This window comes from Giraffa tippelskirchi, chromosome 7 (genome assembly GCF_054371585.1).
Source record: "Giraffa tippelskirchi isolate mGirTip1 chromosome 7, T2T-mGirTip1v1.2.pri, whole genome shotgun sequence".
Taxonomy (NCBI): Eukaryota; Metazoa; Chordata; class Mammalia; order Artiodactyla; family Giraffidae; genus Giraffa; species Giraffa tippelskirchi.
The window spans coordinates 144069128-144093259 of NC_137281.1; the positions used below are offsets into that span (position 1 = coordinate 144069128).

General features: G+C 47.6%; 1 protein-coding gene across 8 annotated transcripts in view; it reads left to right on the forward strand.

The window, feature by feature from the left end:
- The window catches only part of RGS6 (regulator of G protein signaling 6), a 588674-nt gene that overhangs the window by 541176 nt on the left and 23366 nt on the right, over positions 1-24132 (forward strand). For all 8 annotated transcript variants that reach the window (XR_014059230.1, XM_081508925.1, XM_081508924.1 and 5 more), the window contains 2 exons: positions 3546-3732; positions 20665-20754. Coding sequence is in view for 7 of the 8 variants with exons in the window: in XM_081508925.1 (XP_081365051.1) it covers positions 3546-3732; positions 20665-20754 (277 nt within the window). In the remaining variant the exon portion in view is untranslated. The remainder of the gene's footprint in view (positions 1-3545; positions 3733-20664; positions 20755-24132) is intronic.

Sequence of the window (24132 nt, forward strand, 5' to 3'; positions counted from 1 at the left end):
CCCGCTGGCATCCTGGAGGAGCAGCGGTACCTGCGGGCTTGTGATAAGAGCGGGAGCCGCACAGGCATCAGTGGGCCTCCCATCCATCTGCAAGAGCTGGGCGAGGGGCACTTCTAGGGCTCTTTCGAGGGGAGGGTGGCCGGTCAGCCGGGGCTCCAAGCCCCCAGCTCAGGCCCGTGGGCTCACAGATGACCAATACAAACCAAGCCTGTGAAAGTGAAAGTTGCTCAGTCATGTCCGACTCTTCGCGACCCCATGGACTATACAGTCCATGGAATTCTCCAGGCTGAAATACTGGAGTGGGTGGGTAGCCTTTCCCTTCTCCAGGGGATCTTCCCAACCCAGGGATCAAACCCAGGTCTCCTGCATTGCAGGCGGATTCTTTACCAGCTGAGCCACCAGGGAAACCAAGCCAGTACTGAATTTCAAGCTGGCACAAAGGTTCTTCGAAGCCAGTGATGGGAAACACATATGGGATGTCAGGATGGGGTTGTGACAGCATTGTTACTGTCACCTGAGAGAGATGAGGCAGGTCATCTCCAAGGCAGACAGAAGGCCGGAGAGGGTCCCCATGCGCGCAGGGAGAGAAGACTGCTGTCTGCCTCTTCCTCCCCATCCTCCCCCTCCCCTTTCTCCCCCTCCAGCTCCTCCATCTATTTCTCCTCCTCCAACATGCCTGTTGTTACTTTTTATACTTTTTTATTTAATTCTTGGTTTTGTCTGATAAAGGGAACCTTTTGATTTTTTTGTGTAAAAGTTGATTAAATTTGATTCAGAAATTTCCTTTCCCACCCGCCCCAGACTTCTCTCTACCCAGCTGAGTAATGTGCGTTAATGTGGCTCCCAACTCATTCTGCCAAAACCCGCTGAGGCCTCGGGAACCGTGGGGAGCCTGCGGCTTTCAGCCTCGGGGCCTCTCCAGAGCTCCATCTCAGAGCAGACTCAGACAAGGGACAGAAGGTGACGCCCACATGACACCGACTGAGGCGTCAGGAAATTGCCCGGGTGTCCTAATTTGTGTGAGAAATTGCAGAGTCCGGTAGGCTTGGGATGGACGCTGGCCCAAAGGAGTTGCTTCCAGCCCAGGACTCAGCCAGAGGTGACTCCCTAGGGCTGCCAGGGACTCATCAAGCTGCACGTCAGCCCTCCTTCCAGGCCTTTGAAAAACCAACACTAGCTCCTCTCTTTAGAGCCGGTTTCCTAAATTTTACCTGCCCATCAAACATGGTCCTCTTGGAGAAGAAAGCCTTTGTAGGTACTGTCATCCCCAGCTGACCATTTTCACTTGAAAGCACTTGGCCACCTCCTTCATTTCATGGCAGACCTCGGTGGGAGTGGGGGTGCAGAGAGACCGAGGGAACCTTAGAGAATGGCCAAGGGGGTGGAGAAGACCCCCCCTCCCAGCTGAGCTTCAAGGACCCTTCTGAACAACTGAACAGTTAACAGCCCCCTTTGAACTCTGCCCACCCCTCCTCCCCCACCAACCCCACCAATCTGGACTCTGGTTGAAGACTGGCTACTGTTTCCCTCTCCCTGGGTAGCCAGAGGACGTGATTAGAAAGACCTGACGTGAACAGAAAGATAGAGGGCTGGTGTTAAAGGGCGAGTGAGGCCAATGTCGGTGGCAGGAGCCCCAGGCCTTACCTCCCAGGCCCCTCCTGACCTGTGGTCCCCATGCGGCTCCCTCCACAGCACCCACCCGCGGGGCTCGAGAGCATTTCAGAGTAACACCGGGATGGGACGTGCTGGGACCCGTCCACACACCCCTCCCCTGCTCTGTACCCACTGCGCCAGGAGGGGAGAGAGGCCCAGAAAGATACAGAGGTGCCAAGAGGGCAGCACAGCTGGGAGCAGGACTTCCTCACCTTCCGGTCCGGTCGAGTGAAGCCATCAAGGCTCCTCCCTGCCTCTTAGTCTTGGCAAGGGAACCATGAGGGTTTTCTTTAGCGAGATCATCAGAATCCCAAATGGTAAATCAGGGGGAGAGTTGGAGCTCATAGAGCTCGTGTCTCACAAACACGGACCCACACACAGAGACCACGCCCCCGGCCCCGCCCCCCAGTCTTCTTTCCTGGGGAAAATGAAGCTGCGTTACCCGAGTTGGCCACTGGGTGGCATCTTTAGGCCATGCACATGGCTCCACACACTTCTCTGAACAGCAACAGAAAAACATGCTTAACCTTCAAAAAAAAAAAAAAAAAAGAGTGCCTCTTACTTTGGGTGAAATTCGATGACAGATTGAACGCACCTTCCTCCATGTCATGGTTCAGCTTCTCTTGTTCCTGCCCTTTTGTTGTCTTGAGTACGTGTGATTCCCGTGGCTGCAGGAGCCACACAGCCAGGGACCTGTCCTCTCCTCTCGTTGACGGGGAAGCTGGCCTGTTTTGTTCACAGGCCACAAAATGTGCCACCCAGACCTGAATCGTGCTGAAATCCCTCTCCAGGGTTGCCTTGGGAACCATCGTCACGACCCAGGGAGCTGTTGTCCAAGCTTTGGCCCTGGCTGCTGCTGTTCTCAGCAGAAAAGAGCTCCCAGCGCACGCCCAGCCCTCCAGCACCATGCAGATGCTGAGGGATTGATGAGAGGCAGATACAGTCCTGAGCAGGAGGCTTCTCTCTCCAGCAATCCCTGGAGAATCTTTTGTAGAGGGATCCCCGATATATGTCCCTTCAGCTTTGTTCCAGATGAGCCCACCTGCAATCCAACAGACTATTGAGCACCTGTGCTGTGCTTAGTCGCTCAGTTGTGCCCAACTCTTTGCAACCCCATGGACAGAGAAGCCTGGCGGGCTACAGTACAAGCCCAGTCCTTGCCTGGATTCTCCAGGCAAGAATACCGGAGCAGGTTGCCATGCCCTCCTCCAGGGAACATGCCAAACACCATGCCCGCATCGATGCTGCAAACAGACTCAGTTTCTCCATCAACAGCATGTATGGCTGGCTCCTTCCAGCTCAAATATTCTTAATGGCTCCAAGATACTATTGCTTCTGGGATCTTTCTGTCATTTAAATACCTCCAACTGATCCCCACCAGATATAGAAAAGGGACTCACATTGTCTGGGTCGTGGCTTCTATGTCAAACAGTGGTTCTCTCCCAAGGGTGAATTTACCTCCCAGAAGACATTCAGTAACAGCCTGAAACTTGCTCGTTGTCATAAGTGCGGAGGGGATGCCCCTGGCGTCTGATGGGTCAAACCCAAGGTTGCTGCTACATATCTTTCTATGTACCGGGCGACTCTTATAACAAAGAATTATCCAGCCCAAAATGGCAACAGTACCGAGGCTGAAAAACCTTGATGTAGAGAGAGAAAATTCTCTTTTTGGTAACCAGAAGCAAGGCGATCTTCTAACATGCATTTAGTGCAATGATGGAGCATCTTTGCATTCTCACAGTCCCTGCAGCCTTCATGACCTGGGACATGGCTGCTGGGACAGCTGGGTGATGCAGAATGAGTGCCGTGGGATGTCAGCTCTGGGACCATGTCCAACAGACCAGCTACTGACGGAGCCCCTGGAACGAACTGTCCTTGTGCTTCTGTTTCAGGTTCTGGTTGGCAGTCCAAGATCTCAAGAAACAGCCCCTCCAGGATGTGGCCAGGAGGGTAGAAGAAATCTGGCAAGAGTTTCTGGCTCCCGGGGCCCCAAGTGCAATCAACCTGGATTCTCACAGCTATGAGATAACCAGTCAGAACGTCAAGGATGGAGGGAGATACACATTCGAAGATGCCCAGGTTTGCTCAACTCATCAAATAGTTCTGTCCCAAGATGTTCATGTGTCAACTCCACCACCCCACTCCTTGAACACACATCCAAGGTGTGGCATGTAGTTATGTCTTTTCCAGGAAAATCTCAAAAGTGTTTTACAAAACCTGAAGTCCTATAGTAAGTCATAGCAGAATCTGCAAAGTGGAGCACAGCATCAGCAAGGTGGGGAGAGTGGGCTTGGAGAGCCAGGGGTCAAGACCACGCTCATAACCACCGCCCTGCACTGGGACCTCCAATCCTGCAGTGATGTTTGGGGAGCATGTCTGTATTCCATGCCTTGTGCCATGTGATGAGATACCATCGGGAACAGACCAAAGCCCCTGCCCTCAAGGAAGTTAAAGGCTAGTGGGAGAGAAAGGCAGGGCAACAGGCAATGTCACCAATAAGTGAATGAGCTCTGGGGTGTAAGGAACCCATGGGTTGGTGGGCAGGGGAGTGACAGGGAGGGACACATGACCCTGCACAGTACCGTTAGCACACAGATGCTGGTGAAGCTGGTGGTAGAAACACAAGCCGCTCTAAACAGCGAGCTTAACTTGAGGGCTGGGAGACGCCATCTCTGGAGACTCCGGAGATAAACATCAGATCTGTTTCTCACTTCCTGGCCCCTAGCTTTTGTTTCCTTCCACCATCCCACACCGGTTACAGGGATTAAGGTTCTGCTGTGTCTGCTCAGCCCTCTTCATTTCTCTCACCTGTGGGGTCCCCAGGTGAGAACTGCCCTCCCACAGACATTATCACCTAATTTAGGAAAGTCAGTCACCGGTGCAGATAATGGCATGAGAAGAGAAACGGTGTGTCCTCGTCATCCCAATTTGCTTGTTATTTGCTCAGAACTTCAGAATGGAAACACTTAGCAGCCTCCACACCACAACTGTCTTTTCACGGGACCCCCTGGTCATGAGTTCCACTGAATGCCTGGGCCTGGTAGATTTGGTTTTATAGAGTTCAGTGACTTAGCTTTATGAAGTCCCTCACACCCTTTGCAGCTTCAAAGTGAAATATTTAAGTCATGAGAAATCTTTTCTTTTCTGATAGATTTTTGCATGTGTGTGTGTATGTGTTCCAAGCATATAGTGACATTATCCTGGTGAGGAGAATGATGAAGAAGCTTCATAAGTGATGGAGAAGCCCTGTGGGCGATAGAGAAACTCCATGGGTGACGGAGAAACTCCATGGGTGACGGAGAAGTCCCCAGATGAACAATCTGAAGCACAATACTCAACTCTCCATCATTCATGAAACACAAGAGAAGGGGTATTTGTCAGAGCCATCATACACCCTGCCCAGTATTATCACTCTGAGCAAGATGTCAGAAAGGATTTATTTTAATGTTTTATTATTGAAACTTGTGGGCATTTTTTTATGGAAAAGTAGAAACTTTGGGAACCCTCATCCAGCCTCAGCAATCATCAATATAAGACCAATCTCATTTTATCTGTGTCCCCACCTACTTTTTCACCATTAGTTTTAAAACAAATCCAAGACTTTACCATTCCATTTGTAAATACTTAGGTATGTATCTCTAACAGAAATTGACCCTTTGGTCCTGCAATTCCTTAAGAAATTAGCAATTATCTCTTAATATCATCAAATGTCATGCAGGTGTTCAAGTTCATAGTATTTCCTAAATGCCATTTTTAAATTCTTATTCAAAATCAGAATCCAAATAAGGCCCACACATGTAGATTGTCTTTTCTTTTAAGTATATTGTAATCTACAGGCTCCTTTTATGTTCTCCTCACCCTGCAGTTTATTTAGGGAAGAAGTTGGGTCTTTTGTGCCAGAGAGATTCCACAGTCTGGTTTTTTCTGTTTGCAACCTTGTGTTGCTATTTAATGTGTCCTTCTACCATCTGCATTTCCTATAAATTGCTAGTTTGACTTAGATATTTAATCAGATTTTAGCTTTATTTTTCTGGGCAAAACTACTTCTAGACTGTGCTGTGCTCTCTTGTCAGAAGGCATATGATGTCTAGCTGTCTCCCTTTGTGGTTTTTGCAGCCATTGATGTTCATAGTTTAAAACCATCAGTTAATTAGGGGCTACAAAATGATGTCTAATCCTATCATTCTTATTTCATTTATTAAGTGAAATACAAATAGTCTAATACATCTACCATTTGATTATCTAGTAATACAATTCACACAGGAAAGATGGAATATATGTTTGAATCATTTCCTCTATTTGCCAATTTTAAAAATAATGAATAGTTTACTGTCATCTTCCAATGATGACCAATTAGGGTGTTTTTGTGTGTTTTTTAGTATCCTTGTAAACCCATTGGTTTAAGCATATTTGATATGTTTTAATCCATTTTCTTTATTATTGTTATTGCTGCTTACATTGTGCCATCTCTGGCCAGTTGGCTCCTTCTGACATGACCCTGGTAGTCTTTGATGTCATCCAAATATCAGGGAAGCTAAGATGATCCAAGCCCTTCCCCAGACCTGGAATCAGCTAGTTCTTCAAGAATCCAAGAATCCCTTGTTCTTCTTAGTGGGAAATATTTTTAGAGACGATAATCTGGGCACTTGGAGGCCCTCGTTGTTCCTGGGTTGGTCATCATTTTTAGACTTTTCCAGTGGCCAAAACTGGAAAATAGGTGCTTGTTGTTTCTGATGAAAATACGTCATGAATCCATACTGACACTTTGCGTTCAAATTCAAAACCACAGGGGATTTTACTTAACCTCTTCTTTCTTAGGTCTGTGCCTCCTTTTTCTAGAAACCTGGTTCTCAAAGGCACTATCGATGACAGCGTTAGTTCTTCATGTCATTTGCTTTATCCTACATCACCACAGAGCAGCCTCAAACTCACAATGCCAACTAGCAGCAGCAATATAATCATGTCAGTACTACTCAGTCATTGCCTGGTTGGTGGCACTCGTGGTAAAGAACCTCCCTGCCAAGGCAGGAGACATAAGAGATGTAGGTTCGATCCCTGGGTCGGGAAGATCCCCTGGAGGAAGGCATGGCAACCCACTCCAGTATTCTGCCTGGAGAATCCCCATGGACAGAGGAGCCCGATGGGCTACAGACCATAGGGTCACAAAGAGTCGCACACGACTGAAGCAATTTAACACATGCATTCTATGTGTGGAAGCACCATAGTTTAGTCAACTGACTGTTGAAATTCAGTCAATATTCCTATCAAATATTTCTTGACATTTATATTGTTACTAAGTCAAGAAATACGTGATGGGAAAGCTTGGGAAGTCAGCACATTGTGCCTTGATGTCCTTCTGGATATACACCCTCCATTAGCATGGTTCTCTGCTGTTTTTCAGGTACATACTCACAAATATTGGGTTGGCCAAAAAAGTTCCTTTGGTTTTCGTTAACACTGTATAGAAAATCTCCAATGAACTTTTTGGCCAACCCAATGTATTGTATCTCCTTACTGAAGTAGACTAGACATGTGGATACCCAAAGAAAGCATTTGTAACCTCCTCATTGTCTGTAAGGCCTGGGATTCTGTGACTTCTAGTAAAGTACTCTTCCTAAACCAGTTTCTCTTTTCAGCACATTCTGTTTCTCAAGTGTGTTTTCATCGTAAGTAAACCAAGTGCTTCTCACTAGTACTGTGACCTTGGGCAAGCTCCTTAAACTCCCTGAGTCTTCTTCCCTCATCTGTACAGAGATACAATGGTACCTATACTGTGGAAAGGGAATTCGGTGAAATAAAACATATCAACAAGTAACAATGTCTGGCCCACAGTAAGACACTGCAATTTTATTTTATTAATGTCATTAATATTCTTTTCCTATACTTTTGTGTTTAACAAATTTGGTTTAAAAAAATTCAAATAATTGTATGTAACCTTAGTACCTAGAGATAACCCCATTCTAGTATTTTTTTCTCTCTCTGTTTATGTGTATAGAGTGTCTATGCAAATAGGTTGATTCTGTAGCCTGCCTTTTACACTAAACTAGGAGTTGGTTAAAAAGGCTGAATTTCTTCTGTGAATGGCCGGACAGTTTAAATTTTGAGCTTTGTAGGTCATATAGTCTATATTACTACCACTCAGTTCTACCATACCAAAACAGCTACACTGTCACAGTGTACAGTGGAAAATACATAAATAAGTGGGCGTGGCTATGTTGAAAACCTTTATTTTTGGACTCTGAAAGCTCATGAAACATTATTCTTCTTTTGATTTTTCTCAGCCACTTAAAAATATAAAAACCATTCTTAGGGCATAAAGTTTGAAGGACATAAAGAAGTAGGCAGGGGGGCCAGAGTTTGAGACCACTGTGCTGAATAATATATCATGAAAATCATTGAATCATTTCAAGAAGTCCAGAAAGATAGAAGATAATGGGTTGGGAGCCATTAATCTTTCATTTATATGGGAGGGAAGGTTAGAGGAGATCTTGGTATAGTAACAGTAACCCACCAATCTCCATGAATGTTTCTGTGTCGGGGTTGAGTATTATAAAGCCCACGACCAAGGGGAAGTCAGTCAGTAAGTACCATGATCCTCACCCTGCCTGGCCAGCACTGCTGCCTACACCAGCGGCACAGGTGTGACTTCAAGGTTTCCAGGTAAGGGGGAGAGGGCTAAAATCCAGCCAGAACTTGCTCTCAGATCTCCCAACTTGCCGGTCAGGTCTACTGCTCAGTTAGCACTGCCCCTGGGTTATCAGAGCTGAGAGTCTGGTCATCGTGCAGAGACCTGGAGAAACTGGTCCCCAGAGAAAATCCCCAAACTGGGGAACAGGCTTTGATCCTAGCCACATGCTCTGTCTAGGCCTGTAGGACTGTTCCTGTAAGCCCTTTATGCTTGCTTGCGGTCACTCAGTTTGCCCATCTGAGAGGTTGGAATGATGACACCTAAGCCCTTTGGAACACCTCTCTCCCTTCCCCCACTGGGATCAGAAGCCACCCAACAGCAGTCAAAGAACCGATAAACATGTGAGTATCTGGGGTCAGTAGCTGGAGTGAAGGCTGAGCCACATTTATGGATTCATTTGAAATGGGCCCCAGGGGATGGGGTGTAAGCTCTCTCTGAGGGTTCTGTTTTTTCATGTGACCACAGGCATTGTTACAGCAAAGTTAATTGCCTGTGTTTACTTCCTGTGGAAATATCCCACAAGATGCTCTGTCAGCATGGGCCCAGCATTTGCAGTTGTGTTTTGCCTATCCATTTGGCTTCTTTGAAAATTTGGGCCAAGATCAAATCTTCCATAAAGGTCTGTGGGCTGTGACCATAGCCCTCAGCTGTTTGCTGTGTTGTTCCAATTTCACAGATTTAGCTTCATGAGGGGGAGAAAAAGAAGAAAAATGAGCCATGATTTTTTTTATGGACTCAGTTCTTTATGCTAGGGATTGAGTTCTGTTCTCAATATTGGGGCATCAGCAGAGCTACATTGCCACCCCCTTGCCTTGTGGTCTCAGGCAAGGATCTTGACGTTTTGTGCCTTAGTATTCTCATCTGTAAAATGGGGTTGATGTCTTCTCTAAGCCCTCTAAGGGTTTTTGGGAAATCAAATGAGCCAATAGCCCTGAAAACTCTTTGAATAAGTATAAGTGCTATATCCTTATATGTGTGAACTCACAAAATTTAATGGCTTTAGTATTTCCTGAGGTCTCATAATTCCAAGCTAGATCTAAAAAGAACTCTCCCAAGAAAGTGTCTGCTCTTGGAAGGAGTTCCTTGTGGAGAAATGCAAAAATAAAAAGTATGTAGGAGCCAGATCTGGGGGACCTTGGGTGTCTTCCTAAGGAATTTGTACTTTCTACCCCTGAAGACAGTAGGAAAGCATTGAAGGCTTAGAGCTGAAAGAGGAGGAGTCAGATGGTGATAGGCAGAGCAATAGGAGCCTAGAGAGACCTGAATCTTGGGGCTTGTAGTCTGAAGCACTGCCGGTGGGTTTCGAGGAGACAGTGAAACCACAGGAAGTATCGTGAGCCTACAGCTTCCTCTTAGGGCATTCACCTCTTCCCAGAGCCTCCGCAGGCAGCAGGAGGGAGGCGGGAGTCAGCTGGCTGGCACAGGGCTGCCTGGCTTCAATTTTAAATCTCAGGGTATCTGAGGATGTTGAAGCCTGGCTTGGAGAATTTTGAGCATTACTTTACTAGCGTGTGAGATGACTGCAATTGTGCGGAACTTTGAACACTCTTTGGCATTTCCTTTCTTTGGGATTAGAATGAAAACTGACCTTTTCCAGTCCTGTGGCCACTGCTGAGTGTTCCAAATTTGCTGGCTTATTGAGTGCAGCACTTTCACAGCATCATCTCTTAAGATTTGAAATAGCTCAACTGGAATTCCATCACTCCACTAGCTTTGTTCATAGTGATGCTTTCTAAGGCCCACTTGACTTTGCATTCCAGGATGTCTGGCTCTAGGTGTGTGATCACACCATCGTGATTATCTGGGTCGTGAAGATCTTTTTTGTACAGTTCTTCTGTGTATTCTTGCCACCTCTTCTTAGTATCTTCTGCTTTTGTTAGGTCCATACCATTTCTGTCCTTTATTGTGCACATCTTTGCATGAAATGTTCCCTTGGTATCTCTAATTTTCTTGAAGAGATCTCTAGTCTTTCCCATTCTATTGTTTTCCTCTATTTCTTTGCATTGATCACTGAGGAAGGCTTTCTTATCTCTCCTTGTTATTTTTTGGAACTCTGCATTCAAATGGGTCTATCTTTCCTTTTCTCCTTTGCTTTTCGCTTCTCTTCTTTTCCCAGCTATTTGTAAGGCCTCCTCAAACAACCATTTTGCCTTTTTGCATTTCTTTTTCTTGGAGATGGTCTTGATCCCTGCCTCCTGTACAATGTCATGAACTTCTTCTATCCATAGTTCTTCAGGGACTCTGTCTATCAGATCTTGGTGAACTTCCAGATGTTCAAGCTGGATTTATAAGAGGCAGAGGAACCTGAGATCAAATTGCCAACATTTGTCAAATCATCGAAAAAGCAAGAGAGTTCCAGAAAAACATCTACTTCTGCTTTATTGACTACACCAAAGCCTTTGACCATGTGGATCACCACAAACTGTGGAAAATCCTTCAAGAGATGGAAATACCAGACCACCTGACCTGCATCTTGAGAAATCTGTATGCAGATCAGAAAGCAACAGTTAGAATAGGACATGGAACAACAGACTGATTCCAAATCAGGAAAGGAGTACGTCAAGGCTGTATATTATCACCCTGCTTATTTAACTGATATGCAGAGTACATCATTAGAAACGCTGAGCTGGATGAAGCACAAGCTGGGATCAAGCCGGGAGAAATATCAATAACCTCAGATATGCAAATGACACCACCCTTATTGCAAAAATCAAAGAAGAACTAAAGAGCCTCTTGATGAAAGTGAAAGAGGAGAGTGAAAAAGTTGGCTTAAAGCTCAACATTCAGAAAACTAAGATCATGGCATCTGGTCCCATCACTTCACGGCAGATAGATGGGGAAACAGTGGAAACAGTGACAGACTTTATTTTTTGGGGCTCCAAGATCACTGCAGATGGTGACTGCAACCATGAAATTAAAAGACTCTTGCTCCTTGGAAGAAAAGTTATGACCAACCTAGGCAGCATATTAAAAACCAGAGACATTACTTTGCCAACAAAGGTCTGTCTAGTCAAAGCTATGGTTTTTCCAGAAGTCATGTATGGATGTGAGAGTTGGACTATAAAGAAAGCTGAGCACTGAAGAATTGATGCTTTTGAACTGGGGTGTTGGAGAAGACTCTTGAGAGTCTTGGACAGCAAGGAGATCCAACCAGTCCATCCTCAAAGAAACCAGTCCTGAATATTCACTGGAAGGACTGATGCTCAAGCTGAAACTCCAATACTTCGGCCACCTGATGCGAAGAACTGATTCATTAGAGAACACCCTGATGCTGGGAAAGATTGAAGGCAGAAGGAGAAGGGGACAACAGAGGATGAAATGGTTGGATGGCATCACTGACTCAATGGACATGAGTTTGAGTAAACCCTGGGAGCTGGCGATGGACAGGGAGGCCTGGTGTGCTACAGTCCATGGGGTTGCAGAGTTGGACATGACTGAGTGACTGAACTGATCTGAGAATGTTCCAAGAACTGTGTCCCTGGATCCATTGAGTCACTTTTTCATCTCCCCATCCATCCATTTCATGAACATTCATTCTACCATTTGAGTTGGGAGACCTTGACCTGTGGGCTGTGAAGTTCTACCCCGAGGGAAACAGCAAAGGATGTAAGGGGCCTGGATGGCTTTTCGCCACTGGGCACAGCTTGTCCAAGAGCACATCATTCTTTACAAACCAAACGAAACAAGCCTAAGAAAATGCTACATTGAGATTGGATTGGATTGGAAATCTGTCCGTCAGATGGATTGGCAACTGAATCTGATGGACCAATCCAGCCTATGACTTTAGTCCCTACAGGCTCCCATGGAGGTTTCCTAAGTCTTCAAGCCCCTCTGCTTCCCTGACCTGCAGTAGCTACTGAGACACCCCATCTAGACCTGCAGTGTCTAGGCTTCCAGCACCTCTGGATTTGAAGTTCTTTGCTGGGAGCAGTCAGTTGGTCTTCCTTACCTTCTATAAATCCCTGTGACACTAAAATAATGCTCTGCACACAGTTGTGGTTTAGAAAAACTTTTTTCTTGACAACTTGGTCCAGGATGATAACAAACTCAGCTGTACCTATCATCCAAAAAAAAAAAAAAGGCAATTTGTTCCTTTGCTTTCTATTTGGAAAAATCTTGCCACACAACCTTGGAGAGCACATATAGGAGGTGATCAATAAATATCAATTGAATTCAATTTCTCCAATATGCCAATTCTGCAAAACTTGGAATATCTACTAAGGGTCAGATGTTCTGGACTCTGGGAATATACAGATAAGTAGGCTTTTCTCTTAAGCAGACCCCAATCTAAGTTATCGAAACTTTGCTTGACCATCACCCATGCATGTAAAGATCAAAGAGCAACCTCAAGGTCAAAATGAGGTCAGGGTGATATAAGAGCTGAGAAATATACCATCAAGTTACACCCCCCGGTGAGCAGACAAGAAGCCTAGAGTCTAGAGTCTCTATTCTTACCTAAACGTAGATGTTTAGAAGCAACATGATTAAGGATTGAAAGTCTTCTAACGTTTGTTTTGTTCAAATGTCGGAGCCCAGGGAGCCCACGTTTACATTTGCCCCAGATGACTCAGAAGCAGACGTCTTCCTAGCTTGGTGAAGGCTGTTAATCTTTGCCCCAGTAGTGGAGGTGGTGGCATTGTGTGCCAGTATCACAAGACTGCCCCAAGTTTCCTGATATTAATCCTCATTTGGAGGACACTTCCTGGTAGACTTCCCATGCCAGACATATTTTAACAAAATATGCTATGGAACTGCTTACTCCAGGAATTACTCATTTTATTCTGTGGGTGGTTTTATTTTAGGGAGATGAACAGCAGAGGGAGGCATGCGTTTTGAAAAGAACAAATCAGTTGTTTGTGAGAGGATTCTGTTTATTACCACACAGAAGAGTAGTTCCTGAAGAGAAGGCGTCAGAGAACCAAATTCCAAAATTTCTTTGTTGATGCTTCAGAGCAGAGATCTCCTGCACCAAACTCCATGCCCTTGAAGAGGAGAAGGAAACATTTGTCTAAGTTAATACCCATGGTATTTGGGTAGGTGAAAGAAAATATGCAAAGCTGCCTTTGAAGCTACTCTTATCTAAGAACAGGGATTGAACAGCATCAAAATACTGTGCCCTTTGGCCAGTTAAATTGAACATGTTTATAAGGATGCTTTGCAGGGTAAAGGCAAAAGATAATTCACTCTTACACTCTCTTAGGGCTTGAATGTTGCATTCTGTGTAAACAGTGGCTCACACATCCTGCTTAGAAGGATAAAGAAATCCAAATGGGGGCTTCTCATTTAAGATCCACAGGACCCTAGAATATTTTTTTAAAAAAGAATTTATATATATTGGTACATATATATGTATACATGTATGGGGCTTCCCAGGGCACTAGTGGTAAAGAATCCACCTACCAAAGCAGGAGACGTAATGAGCCGCAGGTTCCATCCCTGGACTGGGAAAATCCCTTGGAGGAGGGCTTGGCAATTCACTCCAGTATTCTTGCCTGGAGAATCCTATGGACAGAGGAGCCTGGTGGGCTACAGTCCATAGGGTTGCAAAGCGCCAAATAGGACTGAAGCGACTTAGCACACACATGTATATATGTATAACTGAATCACTTTGCTGTGCATCAAAAATTAACGCAACACTGAAAATCAACTCCATTTCAGTTTAAAAAGAGAAGGAAAAAACATGGGGAAAAAAAGACTCACAGGATCCTGGGATGATTGTCCAAAGTCGCATCCTGAGGACAACAGGCTACTATCTTTCACTGAAGTGGTTGTTCACATGGCCATGGAGTCTTTTCTATGTTTATTAAGCAGATAATAACTTAAGATCCCTGTCAATTCCCTACCCTGGTGCAGTCCCACCCTCTGGCCTCCTGCAGGACCCATGATGAGAAAAGTGTTCATTTTCCCTAGACTTCAGCTAGCCAACTTACTTCAGGTGTAAGTTCTAAAGGCCTGTGGCTTAAGATATCCTCTTGAAAGATGAGACTTGGGGATCTCTTGGGTGCCTTTCTGTGACACAGACTTGCTGCCTATGACTTCCCAGGGGTCTGATCAGCACTCAGTGCTTTGCCAGATTGGCCCTTCCTGCTGGTGCAGAAGGCAAGTTGGACACGATCTGTGAGGTGAGAAACCAGAGCCTGTGTCACCCTGGGTGACTCAGCCATTGTTGTCACTGACAAGTGGGGCTGGTGAACAGTTCCCAAAAGAGAATGGTGAGCAGAGGCTGCATCCACCCCTGGGGTGACTCAGATGAAAGCTTGAGAGGAGGCCCCCAACATTCCTGCTGACCACACATTGAGGACTTTGTCTCAGCCACACAACCTGCCTCCCTCGAAACCCCAGCTCCAGGACCAGGAACAGCAGCAAGTGCCAAAGGAAGAGTGTGAGCTTTGGGGGGATCACAGAACACTGGGCTCAAAGTCTCCTCGGGCAAGGCACTCAAATTTGTAGGGCTTCGTTGTCCTCAACTGTAAAATGGAGTTGTTTAAACCTAAACACCGAATCCGAGGAAATAACAACAGCAATGAAAATAAGACAACTTTCCTCCTCCCCCAGGAATCTTACGGTCTTTGGTCTTCTCCCCCGGGTCATCTCTGACAAGGACAGTCCCATCATAAAAGCCAGTTATCATTCCTTTGCTTGTGTACAGTTTTTGTAATGGGTTCCTCTCTATTTCCTTGGTTAACTGTGTGCTTGGTGGGGTTGGAAAAAGCCGAGTGGGGACCTGAATCCAAGCCTTTGACCACTGGCCTGGTCCCCCTTCCAGCATCTCACGCAGCAACATCACATCTTGCACCACAATCGTATCTTCCTTCAAGGGGCCACAAGGGACTCAACAGTGCCCAAAGTCTGGATGTTGTTTCAGGAAGTGTGGATGTGGAAGACAGAGATGAAGAAAGAAAAATAGGACACTTGAAAATCCCAACAAGGGCTCTTGGCAGCTGTGCAGTGCTCTAGCTGAGTGGCCTCCCACTCCAGAAGGATGCTCTAAAGCTGGGGAATGAGATTGTAACTGTCTCAGGAACCCACAGCCAAGAAGAGGACAGAAGGGTGTTCTTAAGTCATCCAGCTGCTCCGGCGTGCTTGGGGCTCAAGGCCTGGGCATTTGTCTGATTACCTTCCCCAGCACTTGTGAGGCCCACTGTGTTTTGTCTAAAAACAAAGGAGCTTTCCAGCTGAGGACTCTCCCTGCAAAACATTGATTTGTAGCAGGTGTGGTTCTGAGACATTGAGACACTGCTCACTCCCTCCATCTCCTGCATGTGTCTTGGACTCCACTGATTCTGGTCATCTTGAGTTTTGGGGGGTTTTCTGTTTTCTTTCTCTCTGTTGCTTTCTTTCCTGAAAGAATCTTTCTTATTGAGTAACCTTGCTTTACAAGATTATATTAGTTTCAGGTGTACAGCATAGCAATTCAATGTTTTTATAGATTATACTCCCTTTAAAGGTTTTATAAAATGTTGCCCATAGTTCCAGTTGGTTTTGCTTCTGCCTTAGCATCTCAGGTATGCAAAGCTCCTGTCCCGGGGCCGAGCCCAAGAAGGGAAATGAGGCTGGAGAATTTCATGAGAGTGACATCCCTGTACCATCACTGTCACCCACCTCAGGGGTGTGATCCCCTGACCCCACTGAGAATTGTGGCTAAGATGTTCCGTGTGACTTAGGGCCTTAGAATGTCAGTTTCTCTACCAGTGAAGCTGAGCCTCTCCCTGTCTGGAGCAGGTGCCTCCCCACATGGCAGGAAGGTGGATGTGGACCCTGGTAGTTCTGCTTATTCATAGTTAACTCAATCATCTCTTTTTTTAGAGAGAGAGGGAACAAGGGAGGGGTCTAGGGAGGGAAGAAGGAATGAAGGAAGGAGAAATAAAGGGACAGAGAGGAAGGGGAGGAGGAAGGGAGGAAAATAAGGCAAGAAAAAGCAAAGAAGAGAAATGCACATTTCTCTCTCTCTGGCCCCTTGGGAATTCTCTGGGTGGGGGCTCACTGGTTTTGCCAGCAGCTCCCCTGCTCTTAGCAGATCCTGGATATACATTTTCCTTAAGACTGGTTGTCTGCAAAGCAGGGGAAACAAACCAGAACCCCTCATAAATCAGTTGGGGTCACTGCCAAGAGCTTTGTACACTTGCTGTCCCTGGCAGTGATAAACTCATTGCATCTGGGAACCGGCCAAAGACCCTGAGTCCTATCTCAGTTCTCATTCCCAGAAAAAAACCCTCAGCGCTCTGTTCCCCCACCCCCTGTTTACTGTCTTTGTGTTTCTTAGAACAAGCTGGCGAGGAGGAAGGAACAGAATTCCATAAGTGGGTACAGCAAAGGCTCCGCTTCTTCACTTGGGGGAGGAGAGGAGGGCAGAGGAGAGTCCTGGATCCACAGACTGTGGGGAAGGAAGCCCCAGCCAGAGGGGCCTGAAGCCACAGTAGGGGGCATGAGGGACCTGCTTCTTCCATTCCATTTTTCTCAGACCATGACTTCCACCTGCTGCGGTTGTTTTGTGGTTGTTCCCTCACAGGGTAATTTGAGATGGTCATCATGATGGCCAAGAGCTAGCAACAGGGTTGGCAGAGTGAGACCACCTGTGCAGCCCACCTCCAACAGGCCACGTTCTCTTTACTGTCTCCCCACACGGTCCCTGCCTTGGCTCTGGCCTTGGCAACAAATTGTCAAGATGCCATGTGACATTAGAACAAGAGCAGAGCCCAAACTGTTCTTCTGACCTACGTTGACCCCCACCCTTGAAGAAGGGACCACTGTCTGCTGCACTTTCCTCCTCACCCTGGATCATCCTTCTTTCTCTGGTTGACCAGACCAGGAACTGGGAGACACCTCCGGTCTCCTTAGCTCTTCCTGCTGTGATGGGGCTCTTTCTGATTGTTGGACCAGCATTTCCCACCTCTGGCAGGGGAGTTCATCTTCAATTATACCCATTCACAGCACCTTGAACCTGAACTTCTTCCTGTAGCCCTTAGCTCAATTAGTCATGCACACCCTTGTGCAATGAAATCCAAGTTTTATGACAGCAAGGACCTCTTTTGTCTCAGTCATGCTGTGATCTCAATGCCTCGCACCTAGGAAATGCTCAACAAATATTTTAGGGAACAAATACTGAGTCATCTGCTTTATCCTGTTCTTTCTCAATTGAAAAATTCTTTCTTTCAATGGCTTTTCTTGCTTATGATGAGTTGGAGGAATTAGCTGGATTGGGGGTGAAATTTGTTCTCAAGGCCAGAAGGGTTGGGCTAGGAGAGGTTTCCTTACTCCTCTTGGGGCAGAAGGGAGTATTTTGTGATATATTCCTGGGTATTTAGATTCTTCTGACAAGTCAGAACAACAAGCAGGGGGCTGTGGCCTTGGAGAGGGGTTTGGAGAAGGTCCAGGCCTGAGGGACAGGCCTCTCCAGATGACTCAGGAGCCACCTGGCTCTGCTGGCCAGACAGAAGCCATGCCTGAGACAAGAAGGAGACAGTGAGCCATTTTTGCTCTGGGTTAGCATTTGTACTCTGTTGTTGTTCAGTTGCTTACTCATGTCCCACTCTGGGAGCCCATGGACTGCAGCACACCAGACTTCCCTGTCCTTCATCATCTCCCGGAGTTTGCTCTAACTGATGTCTATTGAGTCAATGATGCCATCCAGCCATCTCATCCTCTGTCACCCCCTTCTCCTCCTGCCCTCAATCTTTCCTAGCATCAGGGTCTTTTCTAATGAATCAGCTCTTCCCATCAGGTGGCCAAAGTATTGGAGCTTCAGCATCAGTCCTTCCAATGAATATTCAGGGTTGATTTCCTTTAGGATTGACTGGTTTGATCTCATTGCAGTCCAAGGGACTCTCCAGAGTCTTCTCCATGCGTACCTTAGATGTAAATGTTAGGCCACTTTAAAGAGACAACAAATGCAAAGACCCTGATGTCTGTCAGTCTGGGCTCTGAGACAATTAGGGCGAGCCATGATGCCCACAAAGAGACTTCCTCTGAGTTGAATGTGACCCCCCCTTCCATACAGAGAGCAGAAATTGATCATAAACCAAAACAAGTATGGAGCCTGTAAACTTGCTCGGTATTTGTAAGCTCAGACCAGCATTTCAGTTCCACTAACATTTTACCCCACACTGGACGCTATGCACACATAAGAGATTAAAAGCACATTGTTCCCACAAGGAACTTAAACTAGAGTGGGCTGGATTTTTGTCTGAAATTTGCAGAAAAACACTCAGCAACATGTGTTCTCACGAAGCTTATTAACTGAGAACACATCTGGATCATCAAAGTAGATTCAGATCGAAGCCAGTGCTTCCTTTCTCTTGGCTCCTTGCAGTGGTCCCATTCCCATGAGGAGTGCTGCACCCTGCTTTTGTAAATATGGGATCATCTGTGCAAGAATGAAGCTGGTGCCCAAACAGGTCCGCGTGTGGTCCCTCTTAAGATGGCCAGAGAGGGACCCACATGGCACTAAGCTGATGGTTGCTTTCTGCCTTCACTTTCTTTCTTTTTTTCTTTTTTTTGCCTGTTCTGGGTCTTATTTGCTGCACGTGGGCTTTCCCTAATTGTGAGCGGGGAGTACTCTCTAGTTGAGATAGGCTGGCTTCTCTTGGGGTGGCTTCGCTCATTGCAGAGCACAGTAAACTCTGTTGTGTGGGCTTCAGTAGTTGTGGTGCACAGTCTTACTTGCCCTGCAGCATGTGGAATCTTCCCAGAACAGGGATCAAACCAGTGTCCCCTGTATTGGCAGGTGGATTCTTAACCCCTGGACCATCAGGGAAGTCCATGCCTTCACTTTCTTTTGAGATGGGTAGGGAGAGGGTCTTAGCAAGCCCTTGATGTGACTCAAGGGCTTCCTCTGGGATGTACCAGCATCTCTAAAATGGCCAGGTACCTCTACAGGGTGCCCCCAACTGAGGAAAGGCCTCTACCTTACCCACCCCCTGGGAAGAATACCGGAGGAAGAGGTCCTTAACGACCAGTCCAGCCTCTCCACTGAGCATCCTCTTCACTGGCCAGCTCTCCATTCCTCCAAGCCCTGGGGCCTTTATCCAGATTCACGAGATGGACAAGGAGTGTACATCAGAGAAGATGCTTCCCCGCCTAACAATCCCACCCTCCCTAGGTAAAGCCCACCCTCCTTTTAATAGGTCCTCTCTTGGGACAATCAGGCTTTCCCATGTAGCTGTGCTGCCTTACATTTCAACTGATAAATAACCCTTTTTCAATCGATAAGCTCCCTCTTGTAATGAACCTGGCTTTCCCTGTCCTTAATGAGGACAGATCTTAGAAAGGGATCATGAGGCTACAGGAATTAGCTGAAAGTCAAGGGTAAAATCCATTGCCGTGGCCAGAATGTAATGGCTCTAGGAGCCCACGAGGGCACCATTCCCCAGCCTCTGGCATATTTGCCCACAAGACCCCATGATCTGGCTCTGAGAGCACTCTTCCAGGATGGGATGGTGGCCCTGATGTGCCTTAACTGACCCAATTGCATCATTGCCTGTGGACTACTTTTTTTAGGTAATCTTTTTGAGATACTTTTAGATTCACAAGCACTTATAAGAAATACTATAGAGACATACATTTACCCAGCTTCTCCTAACAGTAACATCTGCAAAAACTATAGTACAGTATCATGGCCATGATGTTGACATTGATACATCCCCTGAGCTTATCAGATTTCCCAATTTTGCTTGTACTCATATGTACGTGTGTGTGTGTGTGTGTGTGTGTGTGGTTCTATACAACTCTATCACATGTGTAAGATGTATCAAGATACAGAACTAGCCTTTCACCAAAGAACCCTTCCTGTTGTCTGTTACAATCACAACTCCCTCCCCTCCTTGCCCCTTTCCCGTCCCTGAAATCTGGCAACCACTTATCTGTTGTCTGTTTCTACAATTTGTCATTTCGGGACTGTCGTATCAATGGGATCATATAGTACGTAAACCTTCTGGGGCTTTTTTTTTTTTTTCATTCATGATAATTCCTTTGGGATTCATCCAAGTGGTTGGGACCATCAGTAGTTTCTTCCTTCTTATCGCTGTGCCTGTGGTTTTAATCATTAAGCAACAGTGCATCTCAATGTGGCACCAAGGCCCAATTACAAAGCTTCCGGGACATGATCTTCAAGGATCTTTTTACGCTGAGAGAGAAAATAGGTTTTAGTTGATGTTTTCTGAGTTGGGGGGGGGGGCAACAAAGCAAACATGTTACCTATTTTTCCAGGTTCATACCAGCATAGTTTGGCTTGTTTCTTTCCTAACACAGTGGCCAGCTGGGTTGCAATTCCCTTTAGTGTTGGGTGACAGTTCTTTCTTGTGTTTTCCCATCTCCCACCTCCCCAGGAGCACATCTACAAGCTGATGAAGAGTGACAGCTACGCCCGCTTCCTCCGGTCCAGTGCTTACCAGGACTTGCTGCTGGCCAAGAAGAAGGTATCCCTGGGAAGGGCGGCCTTGCCTTTCTTAGCACTATTGACCTTTGCCTGCTGCTTGCTGCTGGTGTGACGTGAGAATACCATCCCTTGGGTTTTCTTTCTTTTCTCTCTTCTTCTTTCCCTTCTGTCCCTGCTTCCACTCCAGTAGAAGACAATTAGGATTGTTACCACCCCGGCGCACACCCCTGAGGTCCAGGGTGTGGCCTCCTGTCTCCCTGTACCCAGCATCTCCATCTGCCTGTCTGCCCACAGTGGAGGGAGTGACCACCTAAGAGGCCCCTGGGGCTCAGCCCAGGAGCAGAGAGCTGGCTGTGACATTAGCGAACCCCTGAGGAAACCACTGCCGGGTCCAGCCCCCTCCCACAGACTTTCCTGCCCCAATCAGCGTGCAGAGATGAGTGTGAGGCAAGGATTGCAGCAGCCCCCTCTGCATAGAAAGGCTTAGAGTTCTTCCGGGGCCATGGGGCACCGGAAATCCTGCCTGGGGTTGTTGCCCTTTCCTCTCTCCCATCTGCCACCTGCCCCAGAGCATTTGCCTTTTCTTTTAACCAAGAAGCAACAGCATCCTACTCCTCCCTGCCCCCCGCCTCCACTCTGAATGAAGGCTTTGTTCCTTGCAGCCCTCGGGGTCTAGATTTGGGGGTGCAGGGACCCCCCCCCCAGCATGCAGGCGGTGAGGGGTGACTGGAACAGGAATGAACGTGGCTGGATTTCTGGGAGGAGGGAAGGCAGAGCTGGAAGGACAGGGGGTGACGGACGGGAAGGCAGGGGGTTGGCTCATCGTTCCAGTGTGCCAGCGAACATTCTGCGCTTTGCGGGTCTGATCTGAGGTCCACAAGGGGTTCAATGCGGCTCTCCTTGCGCCAGATTCCAGGACTCGCGTGCCTCGCTGCTTAAGACCACGCGCATCCCTTTCTTCTCCCTCTCAGCCCCCCGGTGGCAGTGCCCTAGCCTGCGGTTGTCCAGCGACACACTGTCTGGCTGCCTCTCTCGGTCGTGCAGCCCCTCTTTCTGTGTGCTGTGACTTCATGGGCTGGGAGCCTGTCTGTGTACCTGGCTGGTAACCACATCACTCCCTAGACTAGGAGAGCATTTCTCTCCTGCCCACCTGCCCTTGGGTAGCCCTGAGGACATCCCTGAGAGTCTTAGAAAGAGAAGTAGACTTGGGGGGCACCCAGAGTATCCAAGACCCAGCTTTCTTTGCTTGCACCCTTTCCGTCATGCGTCATTCCTACAATGGACAACGTGAAGCCCAGCTCCCTGGCAGGAGGGTGGAGGTGGAGGGGTCTTGATGGAGCAGGCTGACATCCCCCCAAATAATGGTTCTGATACCCAGTTTTTCAAGAAAGGTGAAGACTTTTAGTATTGGCAGCCCAGATCTCAGGGAGAAGGTCAAAGTAAGCACTCCTTATTTCCTGCAGCTCAAGACCCTGAACCGATCCCAGTGTGGGGAAATCGTGGACTCCCGCAGTTGGGGTCACCTGGGCCTGTCCACATACGTGTCCACACACACAGAAGAAGCCAGGGGCCATTCAGTCTCCTTGTGAGTCTGAGTGCAAAGGGAAAACGCACCCCTGCACAAGGAGTGGGACTGAGGGTCCTGTGTCTGCAAGTCCTCCCGTACGAGAAAAGCTTCACGAAGGAGGTCACTCAAGTGAGGCAGTAACAGATGGCCTGCCTGTGACATGTCACCAATGAAATTTATTAGCATTTTCATCTCAGCCCTCTCAAGGGGTGTCCTTGGGGGTTGGAAGCTCTTGCCGGAGCCAATGCCCTTTCGATACTCAGGGGCTAGTTGTTTCTGAAAACAGTGACAAGCCTACCTTTCCTTCTGTTCCCCCTGAGCTCCAGGCATGGACTGGAGTTGTAACTCGGCACTTCCAGGTAGACTCAGAGTGTCTTTTGTTGCCAGAGGTGGGCTCACCATGAGATCTACATGTCCAGGTCATGATGGGATGTGAGCCAGAGTCCCAGCTAAGAGGTGGGCTGTAAAGCGGCCTCACTTTTCTGGTCACAAAGTCCCCTGATGCACTGTGGGGACACAGCCTTCCAATCCTTCCTCCCCAGTCCATCCTCTATTCAAGTATCTTAGTCATTCTGATGAGCCAGGTCCTCAGGGGCAGGTGAGCTGGGCTTGGAGGACCCCTCCAGGACACTTTAAGGACCCCTCCAGGACAATTTGAGGACCCCTCTAGGACCCCTCCAGCTTCTCTGGTGGCTCTCAGATGGTAAAGAATCCACCTGCAGCATGGGAGACCTGGGTTCGATCCCTGGGGTGGGAAGATCCTCTGGAGAAGAAATGGCATCCCACTCCAGTATTCTTGCCTGGAGAATCCCATGGACAGAGGAGCGGGTAGGCTATAGTCCAGGGGGTCTCAAAGAGTCAGACATGACTGAGGGAATAAGCATAGCCAGGACACTTAAGTATGATTTTCTGGGGCAGCTCCAAGGGCCTGTGCAAGGCAGAGGAAGCCAAATGAGTCAGGCTGATGGTCCCTCTCTGTGAGTAGCCACTCAATAGCCAGGGGATGAGAATGACAGGCACAGAATTCCAGCTGCGGGACCTAGGACTGGTCTGACTTGAGCCACATGGATGGCCCCCAGGTTGCCCACTGGATTGAAGCCAAGTGCTGCCATCCCCAAGTGCAGACTGGGTATGGTGCCAAGCCCAGCACATATCCTTCAGTGCTGTGTCTGAAGGACAAAGACCAGCCTGGCTCTGAGGCCGTGAGTCGTTCATGTTGCATTTTCCTCCTGCAGTATCCTCTCTGTCTTCAGCAGCCAGCCTAGGGGAAAGGACATGACAGCCAAGGAAGCTGTCTGACCTTGCCCCCAGTGACACACAGTGACTGCCTTTTGCCCGCTCGGCTTCCAGCACGTCCTGCAGACCCACAGACCCCTGGCTGCTTCTTCAGCTCTCTAACTTCCATTATTTGCTCTGTGTGTGTCTGTGAGTGTGTGTGTGCATATGAGTGTGTGTGTCTGTGAGTATGTGTGTCTATGTGAGTGTATGTGTCTGTGAGTGTGTGTTTTGTGTGTCTGAGTATGTGTGTCCATGTAAGAGTGTGTGTACTCTCCAGATTTCCCAGGCATGGATTCAGGACCCTGGAACTGGGCTCTAGGATAAACTAGCAGGTATTTGGGATGTAATTCTTACCCCCTTGGTAAAGCAGGAAACTTGGGAAGAGGATCAGGTACACACCACACCCCCTCCTCCATAGAGGAGAGCTGCCTGGCCTGGGGAGTACACAAGGGCTTTGCCCCCTCTTCCTTCTGTGTGTATTGTGGGGGGATGGGGGGTGGCAGGGAGGGGGTGCCCTCAGCTAAGATTCCACAGGAGGCTCCTGAGCTGCCTGTTGCCTGCCACCTGTTATGA